Raw genomic sequence first — 23486 nt, forward strand, 5'->3', positions numbered from 1 at the left:
TAAAAAAATATCTACTGTAACTATGAAATCAAGATTCAGTAGTCACATATCCCTTGTTACTTAAGTCCAGATTATTTTAATAAAATTAGTAACCTTACAAGAACTTTTTAAAGTCATGGGTCAGTTAGAGAGGTGGTACTAGAAGGTAGGAATGCATCAGTGACAAATTTTATCTTTTTAAAATTTTGACCCTACCCATATTTAATATGAGTGTTTTTGTATTGGGAAAATTCAGCTTTGCTAGATCTTTTGGAGATGTCATGTAAGATCTAAGGTAGCTTGAAGAGGATGCTCTTTGAATGGCATACTATAGGTGCAAAGAGAACTTAGTAAAATATTTTCAACTTAAGTACATGTTTTCTGATTGTGTTAACTTTAGTGTGTGAAAGAAGTTTCCTCATCACCATTCACCACAAACTAAATAAACCCCTTTTAAAAACATGTTTAAAATATATTATCTATTGTACATTTAATAAATGGTAAATTCTTGTGAAAACAACAGTTTCCTAGGCATCTGTTTTATTTTAAAAAATATTGGTCAGTTTTAGCCATGCCAAATTGAAAAACTCCTTGTATAAATACAAATAGAATAATGCAAAAAGGAACTTCTGAGTAGATTTGTCTTGGGTAGTAACACAGTTGGCAGTAGATTGCTGGTGCAAACTCTTCCTCCCCACTTCATCCACAGAAGACCATGGAAGTAAGTGCTAGTGTACAGCTTTTTGCTCCTATCAAGTTTGGACTCTGCCATTCTCCCTTCACCCTTTTTCAAGTCTAAGCAGTAGTACCTCTCAGTAGCAATTCATTAGCAACTTTAGAATATTGTACTTCTTTATCCAGACCATTTGGCTTCTTACAAAGTTAATCAAGATTTGGGAATTCTTTTCCTTTTCTAAAGCTCACAAATGTTCTCTGATATTGTAAGCGCAGAACGCTTTAATGAAATGTAGACTGTTCTGTAAACTGACCCCTGGAAAAGTCAGGGAAAAGCTATTTCCCCAGCCAAAAGAAGGAAAATAGTACTAGACTTGTGGATTTTTTTCCCCCTTTTTTAAATCTGTTGATAGAAAATTGCTGTAAGCAAGTCACTTAACCCCCAGCCCTGTACTGTTTTCTCATCTGTGAAGTATAGATACAATACTTAAGATTCCAGAATGTTCTGAAAATACAAATTCTCCCTAAACCTTAAGGCACTAAGATCAAGACAGAACTTAAACTAAAAAAGGGAAATCTAGGCATTCAGAATCTTGTTTACCATACCTATAAGTCTAGATTTTAAACTTCTTTTCTAATCAGCTTTGAGTAAAAATCCTGATCTAGTGCTTTCAGGTTGTAAGGCTTATTTTTTATATACCAAGAGTTAAATAAAAATGATTTGAAAACTATTTAGATCAGTAATAGTCTTTGCAATGTCATGGATAAAATTTGCCACATAACCTTTCTTAAACAAACAAACAATTCTGACTTCTGGTTTGCCATCCAGGTAGAGCCAAAAGATCTTTGGCTTTGTGCTTCTGACCACTTTGCTTAGAAAATGGCTGTTCAAAAACTCATGGATCAGGAAAACTCAGACTTTGTATTTGGGTCTAGAGGTAGACAGGATGGAGAATTGTATAGTATTCATCGTGGAACAGTAGAGAACTCTTGTTTTTAAATAGCTCCAGAGAAGCTGCAGCCAGCAGTTCTTTTCAGTCAGCTTGTTTCTTGCAAGTAGTGATTTTATACTGAGACTTTTATCTAAAATTGAACATATACTTCCCAGGGTAGGTAGAGAATCAAGAAGAATGGCAAATATCACCTCTCTGGAATGAAAAATACCATTGTGTTTTTAAAATGGTTTGATGTGCGGCTAAGGTTGTGGCCCAGTGGTAGAGCGCTTGCCTTCCACGTGTGAGGCACTGGGTTCCATCCTCAGCACCACATTAAAAAACAAAAAGTATCATGTCCATCTACAACTCAAAATATTTTTTAATATCAGTTTGATGTGACTGACTGATAGATTATTGTGTATGTGTTGTGTGTCTGGTCTTTCCTTCTAGAGACTTAATGTTTTTTTGTTTTGTTTTGAAGAACCGTGGAGGATAAAAATCAGCTGCATTTGATCTTTAAAAGGCTTTCTCTTTGTCCTTTGAACTTGAAAATATGCAGTCTAACTACAGGATGGATTCTGAAAGGTCCTGTAACTTAAGTGATTTCTATCTCATTTGCCTTTGTTGAATGTTAGCCTAGGTTTCAGAACACTGACTTTCATAGACTCAGCTGCCACATATTGGGAGCTACTTATAGTTTTTCTGCTATCCATGTACTACTTGGCAAGGACTTCCATTTCTTTTGCCTCTAGTTAGACATAGCTTAGCCTTCCCAAATACTGTGCTGACTCACAACTGGGTTTGCTCACCTAAGCAAATATATGAATTTAAAACAAAATAGACTTTTAACCTCATTTAAATTAGACTCTCAGATTTAGTTTGTTACTTTGATGCCGGGGACTGAACCCAAGGGCACTTAACCACTGAGCCATATGTCTGTCCTTTTTTTTTTTTCTCTTGTTTTTTTTTTTTTTTTCCTCCTTGCTTAGGGTCTCACTAAGTTGCTGAGGCTGGGGATGTGGCTCAAGGGGTAGCGCGCTCGCCTGGCATGCGTGCGGCCCGGGTTCGATCCTCAGTACCACATACAAAGAAAGATGTTGTGTCCGCCGAAAACTAAAAAATAAATATTTAAAAAAATTCTCTCTCTCTCTCTCTAGGAAAAAAAAAAAAAAACTTGCAGTCCTCTTGCTTCAGTCTTCCAAGTCACTGAGATTACAACTGTTTGCCACCACACCTAGCAGAATTGTTCTTGTACATTGCTAATCTTCTTCCATCATAACAAACTAAGAAATTACAGATGACATTTGCTCAGTTCATGTGACTACCTTCCAAAATGCCAGCTATCCCATCTTCATTCTAGTGCCATACATGGATTGTTTGCTTTCAGTGTTAAATTTTCTTCCCATAGACATTCGTTTGAAGAGTACAGATTTGCCTATTAATAAGGAATTGATGTTCTTAAAAAAGAACATCCCAGCATACCTTGCAGTAAGGTTTGCCAGTTTAACTTCTTGAGAGCTTCATTTAAAATCAAGATTGACTTTAAAGAGAAGCACAGATTAAGGCTAATGATGACTCCTTATTACAAACTTACAAAGTGAACCTAGGAATCTGGCTTTGTCTTTCCCAAAGAGAGGGAAAATAAATATTTATTTGCCTCTATAAAAGCCAATGGAAGAATAAAGAAGCTGCGGGGTAGCCCATGCCTGTAATCCCAGAGGCTTGGGAGGCTGAGGCAGGAGGATTGCAAGTTCAAAGCCAGCCTCAGCAAAATTGAGGCACTAAGCAACTCAATGAGATCCTGTCTCTAAATAAAATACAAAATAGGGCTGGGCATGTGGCTCAGTGGCTGAGTACCCCTGAGCTCAACCCCTGGTACCACCCCCACCAAAAAAAAAAAAGAATAAGAAGCCAATGAAAATGTGGAATGAACAGTTACAGGAGTAGGACTAGAAATGAGACTTCTCTGAGTATACCTTTAAAACTTCTGATTCATGAAAATATTTTTATATGTCAGAAATAAGATTAAATCAAAGAGAAAAAAGGAAATCTTAAAAATTACTTATAAGTAAGTTTAAAGTATCAAATCTAGCATACTATATCAAATTGATTATACAGTCTTCTAGTACTTTGACTATATATTCTTTCTGAAATATAGTCTAAGGTCAAAAAGAATTTCAGTGAAATCTTGATCACTGAGAAGACTATTAGTAATGAGATTAGTTTTGTCCTTTTAAATCTATTTTATGTATTAATTATAGAATATAGCAAATAAGTAAATATATTAGTGTTACTAGGGACCAAGATTTTCAACATAAAAAAATACAAATAGGAAAATTAAGTTTTTAAGGTAATTTTAAGTTTGAAATATAAATATCAATATAAAAAATCAGCATGAACTAATGAATAAAACAAAGATTTATTTCTCTACTGAATGAACCTAGAAGCTTTGAGACCTTTGATAGCAAATACCATACCTTGTATCAGATATTAGTTTCCCACTGAAAGAAATAAAGCTTGGAGAAATGGCTGAAAGAACAGTCAACTTGGTATATCTTCTTTTTAAAAAAATTTTTTTTAGATGTTGATGAACCTTTAATTTATTCATTTATTTATATGTGGTGCTGAGAATCAAACCCAGTGCCTCACACAAGCTGGGCAAGCCCTCTACCACTGAGCCACAACTACAGCCCAGTACATATTCTTTTGTCAAAAAGGAGAGAAGTGCTTAAATGGAATGTCAGAAGGACAGAAGATCTGGCTTGTAGGAAGCACCCACTGGCCCAGCTTGGGGGTCAGCATGAGCATTTGGTACACTTAATGTATAATTGCGTGTAACATTGACTATGAATGACTACTAAAAAAGGAAAAGCAAAGGCTGTCTTCATAAAAGAATGCCAGCTAATGTGTGTGGAAGAAATGAACAATTATTATTTTATAAGCCCCTGTCATTAAATTGGTTTGTGCAAGAATTATTAACAGATGGTGAAGTCACTAGACAATAAGATATTCACCATGATGTTGTTTTGCCCCACAAATTAACCTTTCCTTGCTGAAGAGAAAATGTATCTTTCAAGGGAGAGATCTGATGGTCTTGCTCTAGCCAAGGTTTAATGTTAGTGTCACTAATGGTGCAACAACCTGACACTGTGCCTCCTACAAGGGGAAATATATGACATCATCTGTATATCATACCATTAAAATTGCCAAAATTTTAATCTCTCTAATCAAACTGAATTTGTAGTTTACAGGAAGGAAACAACCTGAAAAAATAAGGAAATGGGAGATTCTATAAGAGAGCTGGCCTCGACTCATGAGCTGGAAAAGCAGAATGTTTTAGATTAGCGGAGGCTCAAGGAACCTATTGTATTTAATGAACCTTTATTCCATCCTGTGTTGGAAGATTGGGGAGGCAGTTGGTCCTCAACTGTGAAAAATAACCTTGAGAAAATGGAGGAAGTTTGGATAGTCTGGACATTAGATAATATAGGATTACTGTTAATTTTCTCAAGTGTGATAATACCATCAAAGTTCTGTAGGAAGAGTATTCTTATTCTTTGAAGATGCTTTCTGAAGAATTTATTAGTGAATTTTTGTGTTTGCTACCTTTTTTTTAGGACCATATGAAAGTATGATGTACGTGTGTATACAAAGAAACGTACAATGGAACATAGAAGACTATGTAAGAGGTACCCACTGGCCCCACTTGGGACAATAAAGTCAAAAAAGAAGTATTATTACAGCAGTGGTGCAGTGGGTAGGGGTGGAAGAAGACTTCAGTATCACTAAAATAATGAGTATGTTCCAGGAACCAGGACTTCTTCTGTCACCTCTGCTGGTTTCCTTTTAAAAACATTGTGGTGAGAAAAGAGGAAATGACTGGCACGTTTTTAAATAATATTGGTACTGGGATTGAGGGTGAGAGAAGTATGGACAGTTGAGGCTCCTGAGCAGGTAGATGGCTAAACAGGTATTGAACCAGTCTGGGTGTATGTTATGTTCTATTGTAAAATTGTGGTTTGGGAAATTTTAAGAAGCCCTTCCCTAGTCTCTTGATGCTATTTTTTAAAACCTCTTAATTTTGCCTGTAGTTGTAGTACTACTTGTACTGACTGGAGCACTTTAGGAGATGGTAGAAAGCCAGTGAAGTGTTTTGTCTCCTATGAAGAGAAGAGTTGCTGAAAAGATAAAAGTCCTGGCTTTTTGAGAGAGTTTTTCAAACTTTTTTCTCAATTTTAAGTGACTCAGCAGTGTGGGGCCTGATACTGCCTCATCCCTTCCTCCCACCAGCATTGACAGAAGATCAAGTTGAATCCCATTTTGAAAAGAGTATTTCTTCTGACTGTGGAATTGGATTCCAGCTGTGTGTGTGTGTGTGTGTGTGTGTGTTATATCCAGTTACTGTTGAGACAGACACACAAGGGTGGAGTGGGGGAGGGAGATACATGCTGTGATTAGTCAGCCTCCCATCTCCCTCCCCCCTAGAAACTCAGGCTCCATACGGGGAGACTGAGAACAAGAAACTTGAGACTGGGAACGAGGGCAGGGAACAGCCAAAACCTGCTCAGTCTCAGAAGACTGATTTCCGCACCAGGGAATGGAAAAAGTTGCTGAAGGTGGTTATGGGTTGACTCTGTGGCCTGAGATTGATTCTCTTAAGTTCAGTTCTTTAATAGTGGGAGCACTGTGTTGGGAAGGGGATGCCCTTCTGGGGAACTTCTTTACCTGACATGAAAGATACTCAGACTTACATATTTCTTGTACCAAGAAGGTTGGTGTTTATTGCTGTTTCTTTGGGATTCATCGAATGAGAACCAGACTGATTGGTGGTAAGTATCATGAAAAGGTATTGCACTTGGTTAGGCTGGCTGGAGACCCCTTTCCTTTCCTCTTAAAAGGGAGTAGGCAAAAGTAGAATCTATAAAAGAATAAATTAGCAGAAAGATATATGAAAAGGGGACTTGAAAAGGTGTAGGAATCCTGGAAGGTGTTGTAGCATGTTGCTTAGGAATTGACCTTGTTAAAATCTCTAGCTTCTGATAGTCACTTTTTTGCTCAATGCTAAGTGTTAGCTAAGAAATATGCTGACCATAATTTCTAAACAGGAAAAAGTCTCTGAGCATAGAATCCTAGAGGGGACAGTGGAACAGAATATATGAATTTAGAAGTGTACCAGAAAACTGATAGTGTACCAGAAGAGGAATACTAGCCCTTCAAATTATCCTCAGCAGTAAGAAAGACTGATCCATGCTTGTTTAAGGTATGCTTTCTTAATGATTTGTTTCCTAGTAATTGATGTTTACCTTAGAGTCTAGTTCTTCATCCTTAGGAGGAAACCCTTTTGAGAAAGCTAAAAGCTGTTGGATAAGCATGTGAAATAACAAGTTTAATAAGATGTCTGGCCTAACCTAATTTTTGGAGGCTTAAGTTAATATCCAGATAAGACAGTGACGACTACAGTATCTAGCATGTTCCTAAAGGGGCAGTGAAATTCCATGGCAAAGCCATTTGAATTATCATTACACTTTGAGTCAAAACACATCTACAGATTTTTAAGGGACCATATTTCCTTGAATAAATCTTTCCTAGTGTACTTTAGTCAACAAATGTGATGACTAAAATATAATGTACCATGGGTATTACTCTGATCAGCATTCCTTAGCCATAGAGTCCACATGGTTAACCACATGTGGTAGTTTTTAATTCGTTTTGAATCAAGAGAGAGAAGGCAAAATTGGATAGGACCTGGGAAGGAGGGAGGCTGAGCTGTTAACATTTGAGTATTTAGGATATGTGTTTGTGAAAGTACACTCAGAATTTCTGATGGGAAAACAAATATTAATTAATGTCAACTAAGCAAGTAATATACAACAGTTGTTTTTCTCTTGAGGTTTATAACTTTTTTAGATTGCCTGTGATTCCTTTGATTTGGTAAGTTCTATATAACAGTTCTTTAGGCTCACCTGTCAGCAGGCTTACCACTAGATGGTGGATTTAAAGTACCCCAAATTATTTCTTCAGTAGAGCTTTTCTTTAACATTCTCAGTATGACATAGAAGAAAGTCAACCACCATACCTGCTAAGCTATTTGAAGAGGTACTTTAAAATAGCACATTAAACTGGCCTGATATTTAATTGGGTTTTTAAGACACAGCAAGTAGACTTCTGTATTTGGATGTGCTATTTGAAGAATGAGTCAATCTGACCTTCTAGCCTTTCTCAGATGTGTTAATAGTTCTAGAGTGGAACGCTAGTGTGCTTGTTCAGTTGTAAACTGGATGGTGAGCAACTACACACACAATAATATTTAACAGACATTTTTTACTTTTTGACACTTTATCTACTTTTCCTCTTCTTCCCCGTGCTGTTATATTTAGGTCTAGTATTTCTTACAGATATAGATTTGAAGAAACTCTAAAGCACAACTTTAAGACAATGTGTGGAAGAAATCGTGGTGATAGGAAGTAATATAAACAGCACAACCTTGCAGGCATCGTTTGGTTTTCTTTTCCCAAACCATATTTGACTTAAATGCAGTCAAATTGAGTCCAACTCAATCAGTGGTCTATTCTTGAGATCTCATTTCAATGGAGAGGAAACTGACATCCAAAAGTTGCTTTGGGCAGCAGGGTCTTCATTTACAATGTAAAGGTGAAGAACACTCTAGAACGCTCTTCTCTTAGGGGAAAACAGAGCTGCTAGCTGGGAAGACAACTGGTGCAGCTAGGAGGCCTGGAGGAAACTGGCAGAGCAGACACTCAGCAGCATCAGCTGGGATATGGGCTGTGTGCAGTGTATAGTTGGGCTGAGAGAGAGACAAGGTTATCATGAACCTGTGTGTTGCTGGGCCGTAAGAGCTGCAGGAATAGACAGCCACCCATCTACATCAGAGCCTGGGTTCATGTTCTGCCCTCTTCAGATATGGACCATATCATTACTTGAGAGGTGGGGTGGCAGGAGCATCACTGCTTGCCACAGTCTAATATTTTAGAGGGGAGGATTTTGCTAAGCTTTAGGCTGCTGATGAGCTTATTAATGCAAGGGGAGATTAGGAGTATTGATTCAATTCTTAAGTTGCTGAAGAGACATTTCTAACTTGCCACATCCACTTCTCTTATTTTTTTATCTAAAAATCTGCAAATGTTATTGCACTTCCCTCCCCTACCCTTACCCCCCACATAGGTAGTGTCTGGGAACATGCCCAGAACCTTTTGTAAAAAAAAATGAACAAGGGAGGGAATCATAACAGCCGGAGAGGAGAGAGCTTCTAAACGGGCTGCCCATGCCAACAGCAGGGAGACTGGTGGAGGAAGGGCTGCCTCTAGAGACTGTTAAGAGGCACTGGTGGTCTCTCCACTGTGTATTTTTTCCACTACCAAAAAACTTCATACTGGATTGAAAGTCATTACCTTAGTGTTGGATTAATCTCTTCAGTCAAACTAGCTTTGCCAACTGCAGAAGTCATATGAATGTGCAGTAGACAATCCTGTCTAGAAGGGCAAATGCTAACCTGTGGCCCTCTAGATGAGGTTTTTCTTGTTTGATTGGTCGGTTGGGGTTTTTTTCTTTTTCTTTGAAAAGTTATTGTGCTTTTGACATTTAAGGTATTTAAAATTAAAGTTTTAGCACCTAAACTAAAAATTCTGCTTTGGATAGACAAAGATACTTGTTAATCATGTTCTGGTAAAGTATGTGGTTCATCTTGAGTCTCTGTAGTTATCATTTATCTTTGAGACTCAATTGGCCTTATGCAAGAAAGGATTTTGAAATGTTTACTCATTATACAGAAATTTTCTGAATGCCTTCTTACATGTATAAGACCCTGAGCTGAATACCACAATATGTAGCTTTACCCTGCTCCATGTCATAGAATCTGTCTTTAGACTTAATAAAACAGGCTGCGGACTTTGCCCCCTCAGTGTTTCACATAGTTACCTAAGGGGAAAGCTTGCCCAGTTAGATATTGAGCAAGATAAGTTTTAATTAAAAATACACTGAGGTTTTTCTTGCTGGCCTGTTGTCCAACTGCATTCTCTCCTTTCATTGTTCATGTGAATCATTGATGATAGAAAGTTGAAAGCATGAGCAAGTATTCCTCTGATTTCTATGTTATGACCTGTGGAGTCTCAACAATTCATTTTTCAATTTGTTCATAATGGCTGCCTGCACCTAGGCTGCACATTTAAGTTTGAGTCTTACACTAGAGGTTGATGCTCCTCCAGCTACAGGAGGGCAAGGTCATACAACTGTAACTGAAGAATAGTTAGTTTACTGTTCCTGTCTCAAAAGTGGCTGTAACCATGTTGCTTGCATTATGCAGCGAAGATTTTAATTGGAAATGGTGGGTATACATGTATCGGAATGTTTGCTAAAGACTTGGCTTAATGGATTCTCCATGGGAACTTTTTTTAAAAGAGTTACATTGTAAGGAGAATCTTAATTCAGTTTCTCAAACCATTCTGTTATTTTAGAAAAGTGAAGTTTGGGAGTTTTCTTTTTCTTTTTCTTTCTTTTTTTTTTTTCTTTTTTAGATTTTGAAGAAAGGGTTCCTCAGAATTTAAACAGGAATTCATGGGGAATGTTTAAATCACATGATATAAGTTAGTACTTTCAAATATTTTAGAAACATCCGTTAATTTGTGTATAATTTATAGTTAACTGCAAGCTATTTATTAAAGCCAGTCTTCCAAGTATCCTTCAAATAGTCATCTAATTCTGATTTATTTAAGGAAACTTTTAATAGTTTGCCAAGTCATTATTCTCTCCTTAAATTCATCTCTCTTTCATTGGTATATTCTGGTATTTTAAATTTTCACTGTTTATAGAAGGTTCTGGGGATACTACATTAACTTTATGATATATAGACACATGATTGGGCTCTGAGTATTGGCAATCTAACGCCAATCACCGTTTCTAGGCATCTTTTCATAATTCTTCAAAAAGCAAGACCACAGCCAACTTCACATTAATAATATGCTACAAGAGGATATTCTGGTGGAAAAAAAAAAAAACAGAAGTACTATGAGATCTGTCTTCTGATAGAGTTGTGAGGGAGGGTAAAAAGTTAATGTGTCAAGGTTATAAGAGGAAAGAAAATAGAATGGAGAGAGATGGATAAAATTGGGCAAATGCTAAAGAAAGTTGGCCTGTAAGCTTTTCCCCTAACCCCAAATTTTGTCGAAACATTTGGGGAGGAGCAGTAATTAGCATTTTGGGAGAAATCAGAGAGCAGCCTCAGCTGCTCAGAATTAGATGACTATTTGAAGGATACTTGGAAGACTGGGAGAGTTTAGTAGGAACCATGTGGTAACATTGACTTTTAGGGAAGATAATATATGGCCTTAGAATTCTCAGGTACAGAGATATGTAGAATTTCCTCAACATTTTTTCTTTCTCTTTCAGCAAATCCAGTTTGCTGATGACATGCAGGAATTCACCAAATTCCCTACAAAGACTGGCCGAAGATCTTTGTCTCGCTCCATCTCACAGTCCTCCACTGACAGCTACAGTTCAGGTAGGTGTGAACTTCATGTTCACTCTGATCTCTTCCCTGTTCTCTACCCAGTGCTCTTCACTTAACTAGAATCTGAAAACATACTTTATACCAAGACTTCCTGTCAACTGTTAATTAGTAATTAGGCAATGGGAATGTGCCCAGCCAGGCTTGTAGCTAGGGAAGCTTTTGTCATCTTGAGACTTTCTTCCCCTGGCTGTCTCTGTGTGTGGTCTGTGGCCAGTGCCTGGTTGGTAATACTGGGCCAATTTTGATTCCCACATTTGTCCACCCACATTGCAAAGAGAGGGAATCAATGTTATTTTGGCTGACAGAATTGGCCTTGAAAAGAACTATTTGGAAGAATAACTTCTTTGTATAAAATACACACTGTCACTTATCTCTTTCTTTCTTATCCAAGATTGCTTAAATTGTAATGATGACAATTAGTATTTCTGCTCTTTTCATTAACTAGATTGCCTTATGTTGAAGTATACTTCCCTGATAACCTCTGGAGTGGGAAAAATACAGACTACTATACAGTGATTCCAGCTGTTTCTTTTCAGTTCTCTCCTCTAATCTTAGCCATCTATAATAAGTAAAGTCTGTTTCTACTGAATCATGCCCTTGCCAACTCTAGACAGGGTGTTTAGAAGAGAATGGAAGAGAAGATCAGATCTTACAAATTGAGTTCTAAAAGAAACATTAGTGACATCTAATATAACCTCTTCATTATTCAGCTGAAGAATCATTGTTAAAAGATTAAGAGGCTTGTCCAAGGTCACCAGTTGCTGTTAATGTCAACAAAGAGATTAGTACCAAAAGCCATTCATTGTCCTTTGCCAAAATATTGTTTGCATTGTGTTACTAACATTAAGAGCTAGGCTTAAGGTATAAGGAATGTTTTTAAGAAAAGAAAAACAAACAATTATAAATAAATTTATCTCTGCCCTGTGCCACTGAAAATAACCCAGTAGATAGGCAGCCAAGAACAAATAGGGGTTAAGTACAGAAATAAACGAATATATGGATTCACAGGGGGCATAAGTATGCAAGAAACAGTTCTAGATATAATGGCTGTCATAAATCGAAGGATATCTAGGAATGACAAATAAAAAAGGTGTAAGTGACAAGCAGACTAATTATAGCTAAGAAAAAAGGAAAATTAATTTTGAAAGATGGAGTTATAAGAGGAAGAAAGAGGGAATGAGTGGAGTCTTCAAAGATAGTGATGGTCATGTTACATAAATCTTTAAGAGCATTTGTTAAAGCTTAATGATATAGTTGTCATGGTGGAGAAGATAACCTATGGTAGTATTTGTGTGAATTGCAGTTCTGTCCTTCTGGAGGACCTATCTATAGAAGTTAGTGGGAGAGTCTTGGGGTACTGGCAGGAGAAATGATGAGGAAAATACTTGATGCAGAGGAAAGAAGTGACAAGGGGTAAAGAATGATTGTATATCCCCTTGCATATCTATCGGAAAGATATATTTAGCTTTTATATGAAGTTACTATTTAAAGTTGATCATCTTAACAGACTTTCCCAAGGCTGGCAATAGAACCAGATCTGTTTGCCTTCTGTGTCACTTTTTTTCCTCTCTGTATTCCTTGAGCATAGTCTAGAGTAAAATCTGTTTTAAGCCTCTCTTACTGTTTTTTTTCCGTATTGGTGGTTTTCAGAATGACCAGTAGCATCAGCAGCATCTGGGAATTCATTGAAAATGCCAGTTCTTGGGTGCCTCATGAGACCTACAAACTAGGAAACTTTGGCCATGGGGCCTTAGCAGTCTGTGTTTTAACAGACTATGTGATTCTGATAGATGCTTTAAGTGTGAAAACCAGTGACATGTAGAAATAGCATTCCTCATCTCCCTTAAATTATTCTTCCATTTTTTGCCAGGTCTCATTTCAATCTGGATTGGGACCAAGTACCTTTGTTATTACCTGGGATATCTGCAGGTGGTACAGGATTAGGATTAGTGGCTCCTAATTACAGGCCCTAATGACAGACTAATGACGGAGTCTTGTTATGGTGGATACAGGAACTGCAACACTGTGAGGTCCACAGCCATTTCATTCACACCAGCTATTAGACCTTGGAAGAGTAGAATTGAGAGTGACAAAAAGGAGCTCCAATTAACAGCATTTGCTTCACTTAAATTAAAGTCCCTTGGGGCCACACTCTGTAGAGTTGGGGCCATTGAAGTTTTTCTCCCCTTGTTTCTTTCTTTACTGGCTCTAGCTGCGTCTTACACAGATAGCTCTGATGATGAGGTTTCCCCCCGGGAGAAACAGCAAACCAACTCCAAGGGCAGCAGCAATTTCTGTGTGAAGAACATCAAGCAGGCAGAATTTGGACGCCGGGAGATTGAGATTGCAGAGCAAGGTAAAGAAAGGGAGTGGGTAGAGGTCAGAAGCAACCCTCTTACTGGTCATCGGAATCCACAGACAACTTAAGGCTTAAAAGCTACCCTAAAATGTCTTGGGAAAAGACAGTTTCCTGGACTTTTGGGTAAACACTTCTCTATCTAAGGAGCTTGAGCCTCAGAATTCTTGATCTTGTTTTCCCTTCTTCCTATTCTCAGCATGTGGTTATTACACACAGAGTAGTTTCTGTTTTCCTCCCCTGTGACACCATATTCCAAGATCTACAATGCAGAGTCAGCACAAGCTGGAGCACTACATACTGGTTAGTTATGTGGGATTTTACTGTCGCTGCCAATCCCAGAGACCCAGATTTCTCAGAAACAGCTGGTGTGGGAGGGTTCTAAGCTAAGGATATGGTGACCGAGGGTCTCATTTGGTCCTGAGCACCCTCTGCTGGAGCAGAGTAAAAGTGACTGACAATAGTCAAGTCTTAGTTCTTCTTCCTTGCCGCACTCCTGGGAAGATCTCTTTACTCTTCCGTTGTTTTCATATTGAAGACAAGTTCTATATTGAGAATGGAGGAACCCAAACAGACTGACTGAACCCAAACAGGATAGGGTAGGATAGCAAGTGGCTTCTGCTAAAGGTCAAGTCATTCTTCTGGGTCTGGTGATTGTCCATGTGCCAAACTATTTCTCTCTCCCAAATGACTGATGAGACTCACTCTCCATTTTAGTCAGTTTGGGGAATTTACTTAATTCTCTGTTCAGCCCTTTGGATATAAAGCAGAAGCAGCAGAGGAAGAGAGATATGCCATGACAACTCTCCACTGTTATTTTGCCAGCAAAGCTGTCAGTCATCAAGGAATATGCCTAGAGCTTTCCTGCCTTACCTCGCCGTGTCTCAGCAGACCCAGACAGCCATGGATGTGGCTGAGCAGGAATGGATGGTACTGCTAGTGAAGCCCTAGCTCAAATCCTCTGTTCTTTCACAGACATGTCTGCTCTGATTTCACTCAGGAAACGTGCTCAGGGGGAGAAGCCCTTGGCTGGTGCTAAAATAGTGGGCTGTACACACATCACGGCCCAGACCGCGGTGAGTTTGTTAAAAGAAAATAGAGGGACTTTTCATAAGGGGAAGAAAGAGACAGATTTTTTCCTTCCCCAACTAACCAACCTCCAGATGCTATTAGATGGGACCTCCCTGTGAAACTATAATAGGATTTGTTACCTTCTTTTTGAATAAGTAAACCCATTTTTAATGCTAAAAATAAACCTGACTTAGGAAGATCTAAAATAGGATTGTTTTAAAATGCTATTAAGGCTTTTAGGTTGGGTTCAGGACCATGCGCCTGTAATCCCAGGAAACCTGGAGGCTAAGACAGGGATTGCAAGTTTAAGACTAATTAGCCTTAACAACTTCATGAGGCTATGTCTCAAAATAAAAAATAAAAAGGGCTGGGGTTGTAGTTCGTGGTAAAGCATCCCTAGATTCAATCCCCAGTACCCCCCCCCCCAAAAAAAAAACAACAACTTAGGAACATGTCTTTTGAGTATAGTTAAATCTCGTGTGCCCTGCCACCCCTAGATAGACTACACCCTTTACTAATTCTCCAGTGTAACACTTCTGTTGCTACAGAGTTATGGTATTGTGTTCTTACTGGTTTGCTCTCTGTGTCTGGGTAGCCCTTCTTCCTCACCCTATCTTCCTGTACATCCATACAGGTGTTGATTGAGACTCTTTGTGCTCTGGGGGCTCAGTGCCGCTGGTCTGCTTGCAACATCTACTCAACTCAGAATGAAGTTGCTGCAGCACTGGCTGAGGCTGGTAAGTTCAGCTTTTTCACCAGCTTTGCTTCAAATTAATTATCTAAACACAACTTTTTATATCAAAATTGTCATTACACTGTCATATGTCTAAGGACTCTAAAATTTGGGCAGTAATAAAAACATCAGCAGCAAGAAAATGGATAATAAAGTCAAGGTTGATATCCATGGTGGAATATTATATAGTCATTAAAAATGACATAAAGGGGCTGGGGTTATGGCTCAGAGGTAGAGCACTCGCCTAGCATATATGAGACACTGGGTTCCATCCTCAGCACCACATTAAAAAAATAAAATAAAAAGATATTGTATCCACCTATAACTAAAAAATAAATATTTTTTTAAAATGATAGTAAGAATCTAAGGATATTGAGGAAATGCCCAATTCTAATGCTAAATGAATGAGGAAGATTATTAAACTGTATGAGCTCAGCCAATCTCTTTTCATCAGAAGTCTCATCAATTTTAAGAAATACAAGTAAGTAGTACTTTTCATATTCATAGTTCATTAGATTACTTGGTATTCAGTATTGCACTGAAGCTAGGCACAATGACCTAGTCCTGTAATCCCAGCATCTCAAGAAACTGAAGCAGAAGGGTTCCAGGTTTGAGGCCAACCTCACAACTTAGTGAGCCACCATCTCAAAAATTAAGACTGTTTCAATCCCAAGTTACCGTTCCCCACAAAAAATTTTTGCTTATATGAACTACTGGTGAGCTTAAAAATAAACATTGAATAATTTTTATTGTTAAAATATTCAAAAGAAAATCATAAAGTTTCTTTGAGGATCTCTTTTCTTCCTAGGGTCTTCAGAATGTAACTATATAACACTTTCGTTTTTCTTGTTTATTCTTGTCTGTTAAGTGTTTATTGGAGAAATTTAGGAAGTTCAAAAAAAATTCATAATCCTTTTTTACAGATGTTTGACTAATCTTTCTTTTCTTTTTCTTTTTGTTTATGAAATAAATGTTAGTATGTATGCAGTTTTATAATCTAAATACAGCATTTTCAAAAGTAGTTTTGATATCACTAAACTTAACATCATGTATAATACTCTTTCATATGTTCATGTGATTTTACCTCATTACTTTTTTAATAGTGAGCATTTAGGTTTTTTCAAAATGTTTACTAATATAAATAATGTTCTAAGGAACAACTTTGTATTAATTTCCACTTCATTTTGTTGTCTTAGAGTTCTAAGTTTAAAGAGAATAACATTCTATGATTCTAAATATATTTTTAAATCTCTTATTAATTTTTTTAATTTCTGAGCTAAAAGTACTATTTTGACTTTGACTTTTTACTCTATTTCCCTCTCCAGAATAGGTTCTCTTGCCTTTTTCTCTTCATATAAATCTCAGAAATTGATACTAGTATAGGTCACTCTCCAAAAGAAGAATTAGCTGATTTATGTCTGCCTCTGTAGGAGTTGCAGTGTTCGCTTGGAAGGGCGAGTCAGAAGATGACTTCTGGTGGTGTATTGACCGCTGTGTGAACATGGATGGGTGGCAGGCCAACATGGTAATAATGCATGTTTATCCCACACTTCTGACTATAGATTTATTTCCTTTTTTTCCCTCAAAAGCATGGTTCCCTAAACATGTTTTGGATGTTTGGTCTTATACACTGACTTTGTCACTAAAGTGTTTAGCTTGATACCTATTCACAATGGGTTTGAGAAGCACGAGGCCCTGGGTTCAATCCCCAGCACCAAAAAAAAAAAGAAGAATGTGTCTGAGTACTGAATGGAAAGGTGGGGGAAGGGCAAGACTAGCTCAAACACATGGCTCAAACGTGGCAGAACGAAATTGAAGGAAGTGACATTGTCCCACTTTGTAGGATTCTGGTTCTTACCTTTCTGCCCCAGCTCTCCTTTTGTGTTCAAAGGGCTGTGTATTTCAAGACTCTGGACTAAAAATGAATCTGTGATTAGTCTAATACTCTTCATGTAGCCTAGAACAAAGCTAAGGATCCTTTTAACCATTTTACACCAATAAATTGACTCTGTTTCCACTGTCTAAGCCTGCTATATGGAGCTCTAAGACATGCTCTTCCAAAACATACAGGGCTCTCTTACTAGTGCAGAAAGTGGGCTCAAAGTTCCCCCTAGCTCTAGCAGCCTGAATGCCCATAGAAGTCTTCTGGCTGTTCTGTAGATCCTGGATGATGGGGGAGACTTAACCCACTGGGTTTATAAGAAGTATCCAAACGTGTTTAAGAAGATCCGAGGCATTGTGGAAGAGAGCGTGACTGGTGTTCACAGGTAACAGATTCTGGAGTAGCTGCCCCTTGTGTCCTTGCCTCAGCAAATTCTTCTGGTCTCTTGTTAGGCTTTAGGACTGTGTTTCAGACTTGAATTAACTAAATGGGATAAAACTGAATTTTCACTTTCAAAAAATCAAGGTGACCCTAGAAGGAAGATTTTTCCAGGTTCTAGTTCAAACGTTTTTCTCTCCCATTTACTCCATTGAGTAATTCTCAAAATAATGTTTGGGGAAAGGGAGTAGGGAATGAATGTATCTTGAAAAACTGTAATCAATATTGTATTGCAATTTTATATTTGAAATATGAAAATAAAAATCTGTAAAGCTACATCTTATATACACAGCAAAAAGTAAAACTGCCAAATATTCTCAACTTGTTGGAAATACCTAAAAGAAGTGTTTCTCTGTTGGGGGCACATTGTACATCCTTGCTCTCTCTCACTCTCACTCTCGCTCTCTTTCTCTCTCATATACATACACACACAGGAAACCGTATCAGAATCATTATAATCTTTATTTATCAAAAATAGGCATGGAAAAATGTTGATTTAAGGATATAATGTCCCCTTTATGGAAGAGAAGTTAATTTATTCAACTGAAAGCTTTTAATTTAATTTTCCTTCCAAAACTAATGGGTGGAGAGAGAAGAAAATGAAATAAGTGGGGAGAAATGACAAGGAAATAATTGTGTTTATTCATATTCTTGGGCAATAAATAAGACTGGGGAGGGTACCATGGAACTTGAACAGAATTAGGCAGATTTTGCCGTTTGTTATGTTTTACCAGCTAACTTGGTTTTTGTTTGTTTTTGTGGCCTCTTCTCCCTTTAGGCTATATCAGCTCTCCAAAGCTGGGAAGCTCTGTGTTCCTGCCATGAATGTCAACGATTCTGTTACTAAACAGAAGTTTGATAACTTGTACTGTTGCCGAGAGTCCATTTTGGATGGGTAGGTTGAAATATATAGATGTCACACTTCAAGGGGATAAATCTGGATTGGGTTGTAGTGTTAGTCTGATGTTATTGCAGTCTTGTCCCCTGGTCTTCCTTTGCCTTTAAGAGTTTGTTAGAGGGGCTCATTTCATATGAGCTCAGCCAACTTCTAATTGAAATTCTCCTGGGCATTGCCCCACACTTAACTTTGTGCAGAGGGACTGAGTTGAGCCCTTGTCTGTTTCCACAGCCTGAAGAGGACCACAGATGTGATGTTTGGTGGGAAACAAGTGGTGGTGTGTGGCTATGGTGAGGTAAATAGCTGGGCCTCAGTGTCTCTGTCTTTTCATAGACTTACTAGAAATAGCAGGTAAAGGAGACTTGTGCTGTCAGTCCGGAGTCACTGATGCAGGGTTCAGATGTGTTTGATGTATATCAAAGCATTAACAAAAGTCCTGTATTCAGATTCGTGAATAGACATACAGAATGAGTTTTCAAATTTCACCAATTTGTCTTATGAAATTTCATTATCATCCCCCCATAATAATAATAACCTCTTATGAGATGGCCCCACAGGTGACTTGCAGTACAATGAAAGGTGAAATCTGAAGTGGCATATAATTGACAATCTGTATACTAGAATAGGTTGCAGGAGATTTTATTGTCTTCAGCAGCGACACATAGAAGTTCCTGAGCTGCTAGGCTGTCCTCCAAATAACACATTGCAAGCAAGAGTTATCAGAATTTTTTGTTTGTATTTTTGTTTTGTTTTTGTTTATCACAGTGGTAGGCCTCCTGCTAGGCAAATGTTTTACTGCTGAGCAGCATCTCCACCCAGCCCATATCAGGTTTTTCTGGAATACAAAAATAAGAGGTTTCAGGGCTAGGTATGTTGCTCGGTGGTAGAGTGCTTCCCCAGCATGCCAGAAGCCCTGAGTTCAATCTCCAACACCACAAAAAGAAAAAGAAAAAAAAAATTAGAAGTTGCAGTTGCTCTTGCTTGGTCTTGTTTCCCTAATAGTAACAGTTATCCCAAGCCCCTCACCCTTGCTGTGACATGTCTGCTAATTATGTCTTTAACCGGGGTTCACAACATGATCTTGTCTGTTTCTGCTCTGCTTGAGGTTGGAGCCTCCCTACAAGTGCTCACTAGATGATTGGTGATTTCAGGAAGGTTAATTCCTATCTCCCAAAGACCCTGCCTGCCCCATTGTCTCTGCCTTAATGTACCTGGCAACCTGGCTGTTCTTGTGTTCTGCAGGTTGGAAAGGGCTGCTGTGCTGCCCTCAAGGCCCTTGGTGCCATTGTCTACATCACAGAAATTGACCCCATCTGTGCTCTGCAGGCCTGGTAAGAACAGAGTGATGGTGATCCATTAGATTCATCTGGGTACATCACATTTCTTAGAGTTCACGATTGATTATATTAATCGTCTTTTGCAGAAATTTTCCAGGGGGAGGAGAAGACTAGGATTTCTCTATTCCCTTCATTATAATCCTGGGGCTGTCCTAGAGCCTCTTGGCCTTTCCATTCCTAGATGTGGCTCTGAAGAGGCCAGTTTGTGTAGTTTAGCACAGCTTATCACCTGCCATCCCTGCAGAGGGGGATTTTGTGACCAGCTTCCCTCCCACTGCCTCCTTGATTTGCTCATAGTGTTTCTTCTTTTCTTCCAGCATGGATGGGTTCAGGGTGGTGAAGTTAAATGAAGTCATCCGGCAAGTTGATGTTGTAATAACTTGCACAGGTACGTATTAGTGCTTTGGTACTCATGGAGAAGTGTTCACTCCAAGGCTAAATCTTGAAAATAACCTGACTGGCATTCAGAAACAGTCAGTGAGACCGGTGCTCAGTATGGTGTCTCAGAACTAGAGGAAGTTATCAGAACAGTAATTTGTGTTTTCCAGAGGAAGGAGCCTTTTTCCCCTGATGCCTTTCCATACCACTTGATTTTAAAACCAAATAATTATGTTGAAGGAGCTGCTGTACACTTTCCTCATAACACATACAAGCACTTTAATGCCAGAAAACCTCCTCTGTCTCCCTTGTTCTGACTGAAAACCAGTCAGTGCCTTTGTGGCCTAACATCTCTTCTCTCAGCCACCCATCTTTGCTTTCAGGAAATAAGAATGTAGTGACACGGGAACACTTGGACCGCATGAAAAATAGTTGCATTGTTTGCAACATGGGCCACTCCAACACAGAAATCGACGTGGTGAGGCTTCTCTCGGTTGTTGTTGGGGCTTTCTTCTCTGTTTTCTGTTGCAGCCACAATCAGCTGTGCCTTCTTCCTTTCAGACCAGCCTCCGAACTCCGGAACTGACATGGGAGCGAGTACGTTCTCAGGTGGACCATGTCATCTGGCCAGACGGCAAACGAGTCGTCCTCCTGGCAGAGGTACATACAGAAGACTGATAGACAAGTAGTCCTTTTAGATCTATAGGATGAAGGAGGTGGGGAAAAAATATTTGACCTGTGTTTCCCTGAATTCTGTCTTTGTTTGTTTCTCAAATGGTCTAGTCCATCAAAATAGAGGCACTCCAGGTACATCTAATTTAGCCTAAGTAACAATTTCTTGACCATAGCTAATTTTCAACCTTTTACACTCAGGTGGATTTGCAGAAAATAGGATAAAACCCAGAGTCCTGATCTGGAACTGTAATTATTCTTCTACCAGCTGAGTTGGGAGGGGTATAAAGTCCTTTCCTACATTTGCTTAACTTGTATAGCAAGGGGATCTGAAAGGGGCAATAGCTCATCCCAGGACTCTCTTACCTTTCCAGGGTCGTCTGCTCAATCTGAGCTGCTCCACAGTTCCCACCTTTGTTCTGTCCATCACAGCCACCACACAGGTATGTGGAAAATGCCCACTGTTCCTGCACTGAGACTTATGGAATCAGGGGAAGTTTGCTGTGCTCTGCCCTGTTCTCCCCCCACCCCCCACGTCATACATTGTGGAGACTTCAACTTTCTCAAGTATAGAAAAGAGTCATTAGGGGTTGGGGTTGTAGTTCGGTGGTAGAACACTTGCCTAGCATGTGTGAGGCACTGGGTTTGATCCTTACCACCACATAAAAGTAAATAAAATAAAGGTATTTTTAAAAAATTAAAAGTCATTAGTCAGTTTGTGTCTCTATATCGTCTGGTCAGTTGAGAATAGTGTTCCAGCTTAGTTGTATTTAGTGTGTTCTTTTGTCAAGTACTAAATGAAAACACCAACAAATCCTCTTATGACATGTATGGGCCTTTATTCCAGGCAGAGTCCTAGGTGCTATCATGATGGCAGATCATTATGGTGATCCTAAGGTTCTGTTAATCATAGTTTTATTTTTAGATCCCGTTCTAAAAAGTGTTTTTGTTTTCTGGTCCTCTTTTCCCACCTTAGGCTTTGGCACTGATAGAACTCTATAATGCACCTGAGGGACGATACAAACAGGATGTATACTTGCTTCCTAAGAAAATGGGTGAGTGAAAAACAGTGAAACCGATACCGACCCCTAGACAGCTTCATGGTTTGGTAAAATGACTGTCATGAAGAGCACTAGATTTAGAGTCAAAAGTTCTGATTCCTCTCTAGTGCTTACTAGTTGTTTGACATCAGGACAGGTTCTAGTCCCCATGAGCCTCCATTTCTTGACCAGTAAAGTGAGAATAATAGTGATTATAGATTTGTAGAATTGCAGAATTGTAGTAAGAGCTCCAGCTAATGAGTATATCAGCAGTTAGCACATCAGTTTAAGGTCAATGCTCTTGTTCTCAAGTAGCCTTATGAGTTCAGTAAATGTCCCAGTGCAACTGAGTATAACCTAGAACCAAAATGAGAGAAACAGAAACAGGTTTTAGGGTCCATTTTCTGTCTTGGTTTGAAAATCGTCTTCTATCCAACCTCCTGTCATTCCAGAGGACAACCTGTGCTTAGTTCATGTGACATAATACATCTCAAATCCTTTGCTTTTCTGCACAGTGGAGCTCACCTCCATCACTTAATGGCTAGCCCCAAATACATGGCTTAAAGCTAAAAAATTTCTTGCTCTGGTCCCCTCCAATAGCTTATCTCAGATTGGTTTTTCAAAAATTCAGGTTCATAAAAATCAGAGAAGCTTTTCTATGGAAAGGTAGTAAATTATCTTAGAAATCCATGATCCTAAGATTTAAGGCCTTTATGGATCTTTTCCTAAATGAATGTTAATGACACAAGATTCTTTGTAGTCTACTTTGATTTGTAATTTTGACTAGAACTTGATCCAGGAAGGTGGGAGTAGTATGGAATGTGTGGCTGCTGAGATGAAGCCAAATCTTTTACCAGAAAAGGATAGAAAGATAGAGGTTGACCCATTTTATCCTAGTAAGTGGTTTTCTAAATGCATTTTGGAGAGACCGAGAAGTACCCTGCCACAACGAAGCAAATGTTTCAAGATTCTTTCAAAGTTACTCTGGTGCTGTCCTCTTCCTCAAAAAGCTTCAAATGAAAGCAGAGAAGGGGTATGCCCTGAGAGACATATTTGACAAGAAAACTGCCCCCTGCCACTTTGCTCTTCCTAGATGAGTACGTTGCCAGCTTGCACCTGCCGTCATTTGATGCCCACCTGACAGAACTGACAGATGACCAAGCAAAATATCTGGGACTCAACAAAAATGGGCCATTCAAACCTAATTATTACAGGTAACTCAGGGGAAAGCAATGAAAAGCTCTTCTCCCTGATATTAAACCAACCAGCCCAGCCCAGTTTTCTCTAGTAAAGATGAGGTACCATACCTGATTTTGAAAAGTATAAGAACTCCGCTCCAAATTAACAAAGTTGGGGCTGGGGAATGTAGCTCAGTGGTAGAATACTTGTCTAGCATGCCTGAGGCCTTGGGGATTTTGGTTCCAAGCCCAGAACTAGGGGGTGGAGTGGCGTGTAAAATAAACAGGGTGAGCAGAGAAAGTATGTGGAAAAACAGGGGCAGATGATGGCCTGGGTATTGTCTGTGGGGATACCCACCCTGCCCAGGGAGAGACTTGGGAAAAGTTGTTC

At 38.8% G+C, this 23486-nt stretch overlaps 1 protein-coding gene across 3 annotated transcripts in view; it reads left to right on the forward strand.

Moving 5' to 3' along the window:
* Ahcyl1 (adenosylhomocysteinase like 1) overlaps positions 1–23486 on the forward strand; it is a 38611-nt gene that overhangs the window by 12724 nt on the left and 2401 nt on the right. For 2 of the 3 annotated variants that reach the window (XM_027922007.2, XM_071618163.1), the window contains exons 2-16: positions 10992–11103; positions 13325–13468; positions 14444–14544; positions 15174–15276; positions 16703–16797; positions 17433–17539; positions 18371–18487; positions 18722–18785; positions 19733–19821; positions 20145–20215; positions 20589–20683; positions 20767–20865; positions 21252–21320; positions 21854–21932; positions 23011–23131. In XM_027922007.2, the coding sequence (XP_027777808.1) occupies positions 10992–11103; positions 13325–13468; positions 14444–14544; positions 15174–15276; positions 16703–16797; positions 17433–17539; positions 18371–18487; positions 18722–18785; positions 19733–19821; positions 20145–20215; positions 20589–20683; positions 20767–20865; positions 21252–21320; positions 21854–21932; positions 23011–23131 (1466 nt within the window). Of the gene's footprint in view, positions 1–10991; positions 11104–13324; positions 13469–14443; positions 14545–15173; positions 15277–16702; positions 16798–17432; positions 17540–18370; positions 18488–18721; positions 18786–19732; positions 19822–20144; positions 20216–20588; positions 20684–20766; positions 20866–21251; positions 21321–21853; positions 21933–23010; positions 23136–23486 lie in introns of those variants that run through there. The other variant, XM_071618162.1, reaches the window with a different exon arrangement.

This window comes from Marmota flaviventris, chromosome 10 (genome assembly GCF_047511675.1).
Source record: "Marmota flaviventris isolate mMarFla1 chromosome 10, mMarFla1.hap1, whole genome shotgun sequence".
In the NCBI taxonomy this organism is placed as follows: domain Eukaryota; kingdom Metazoa; phylum Chordata; class Mammalia; order Rodentia; family Sciuridae; genus Marmota; species Marmota flaviventris.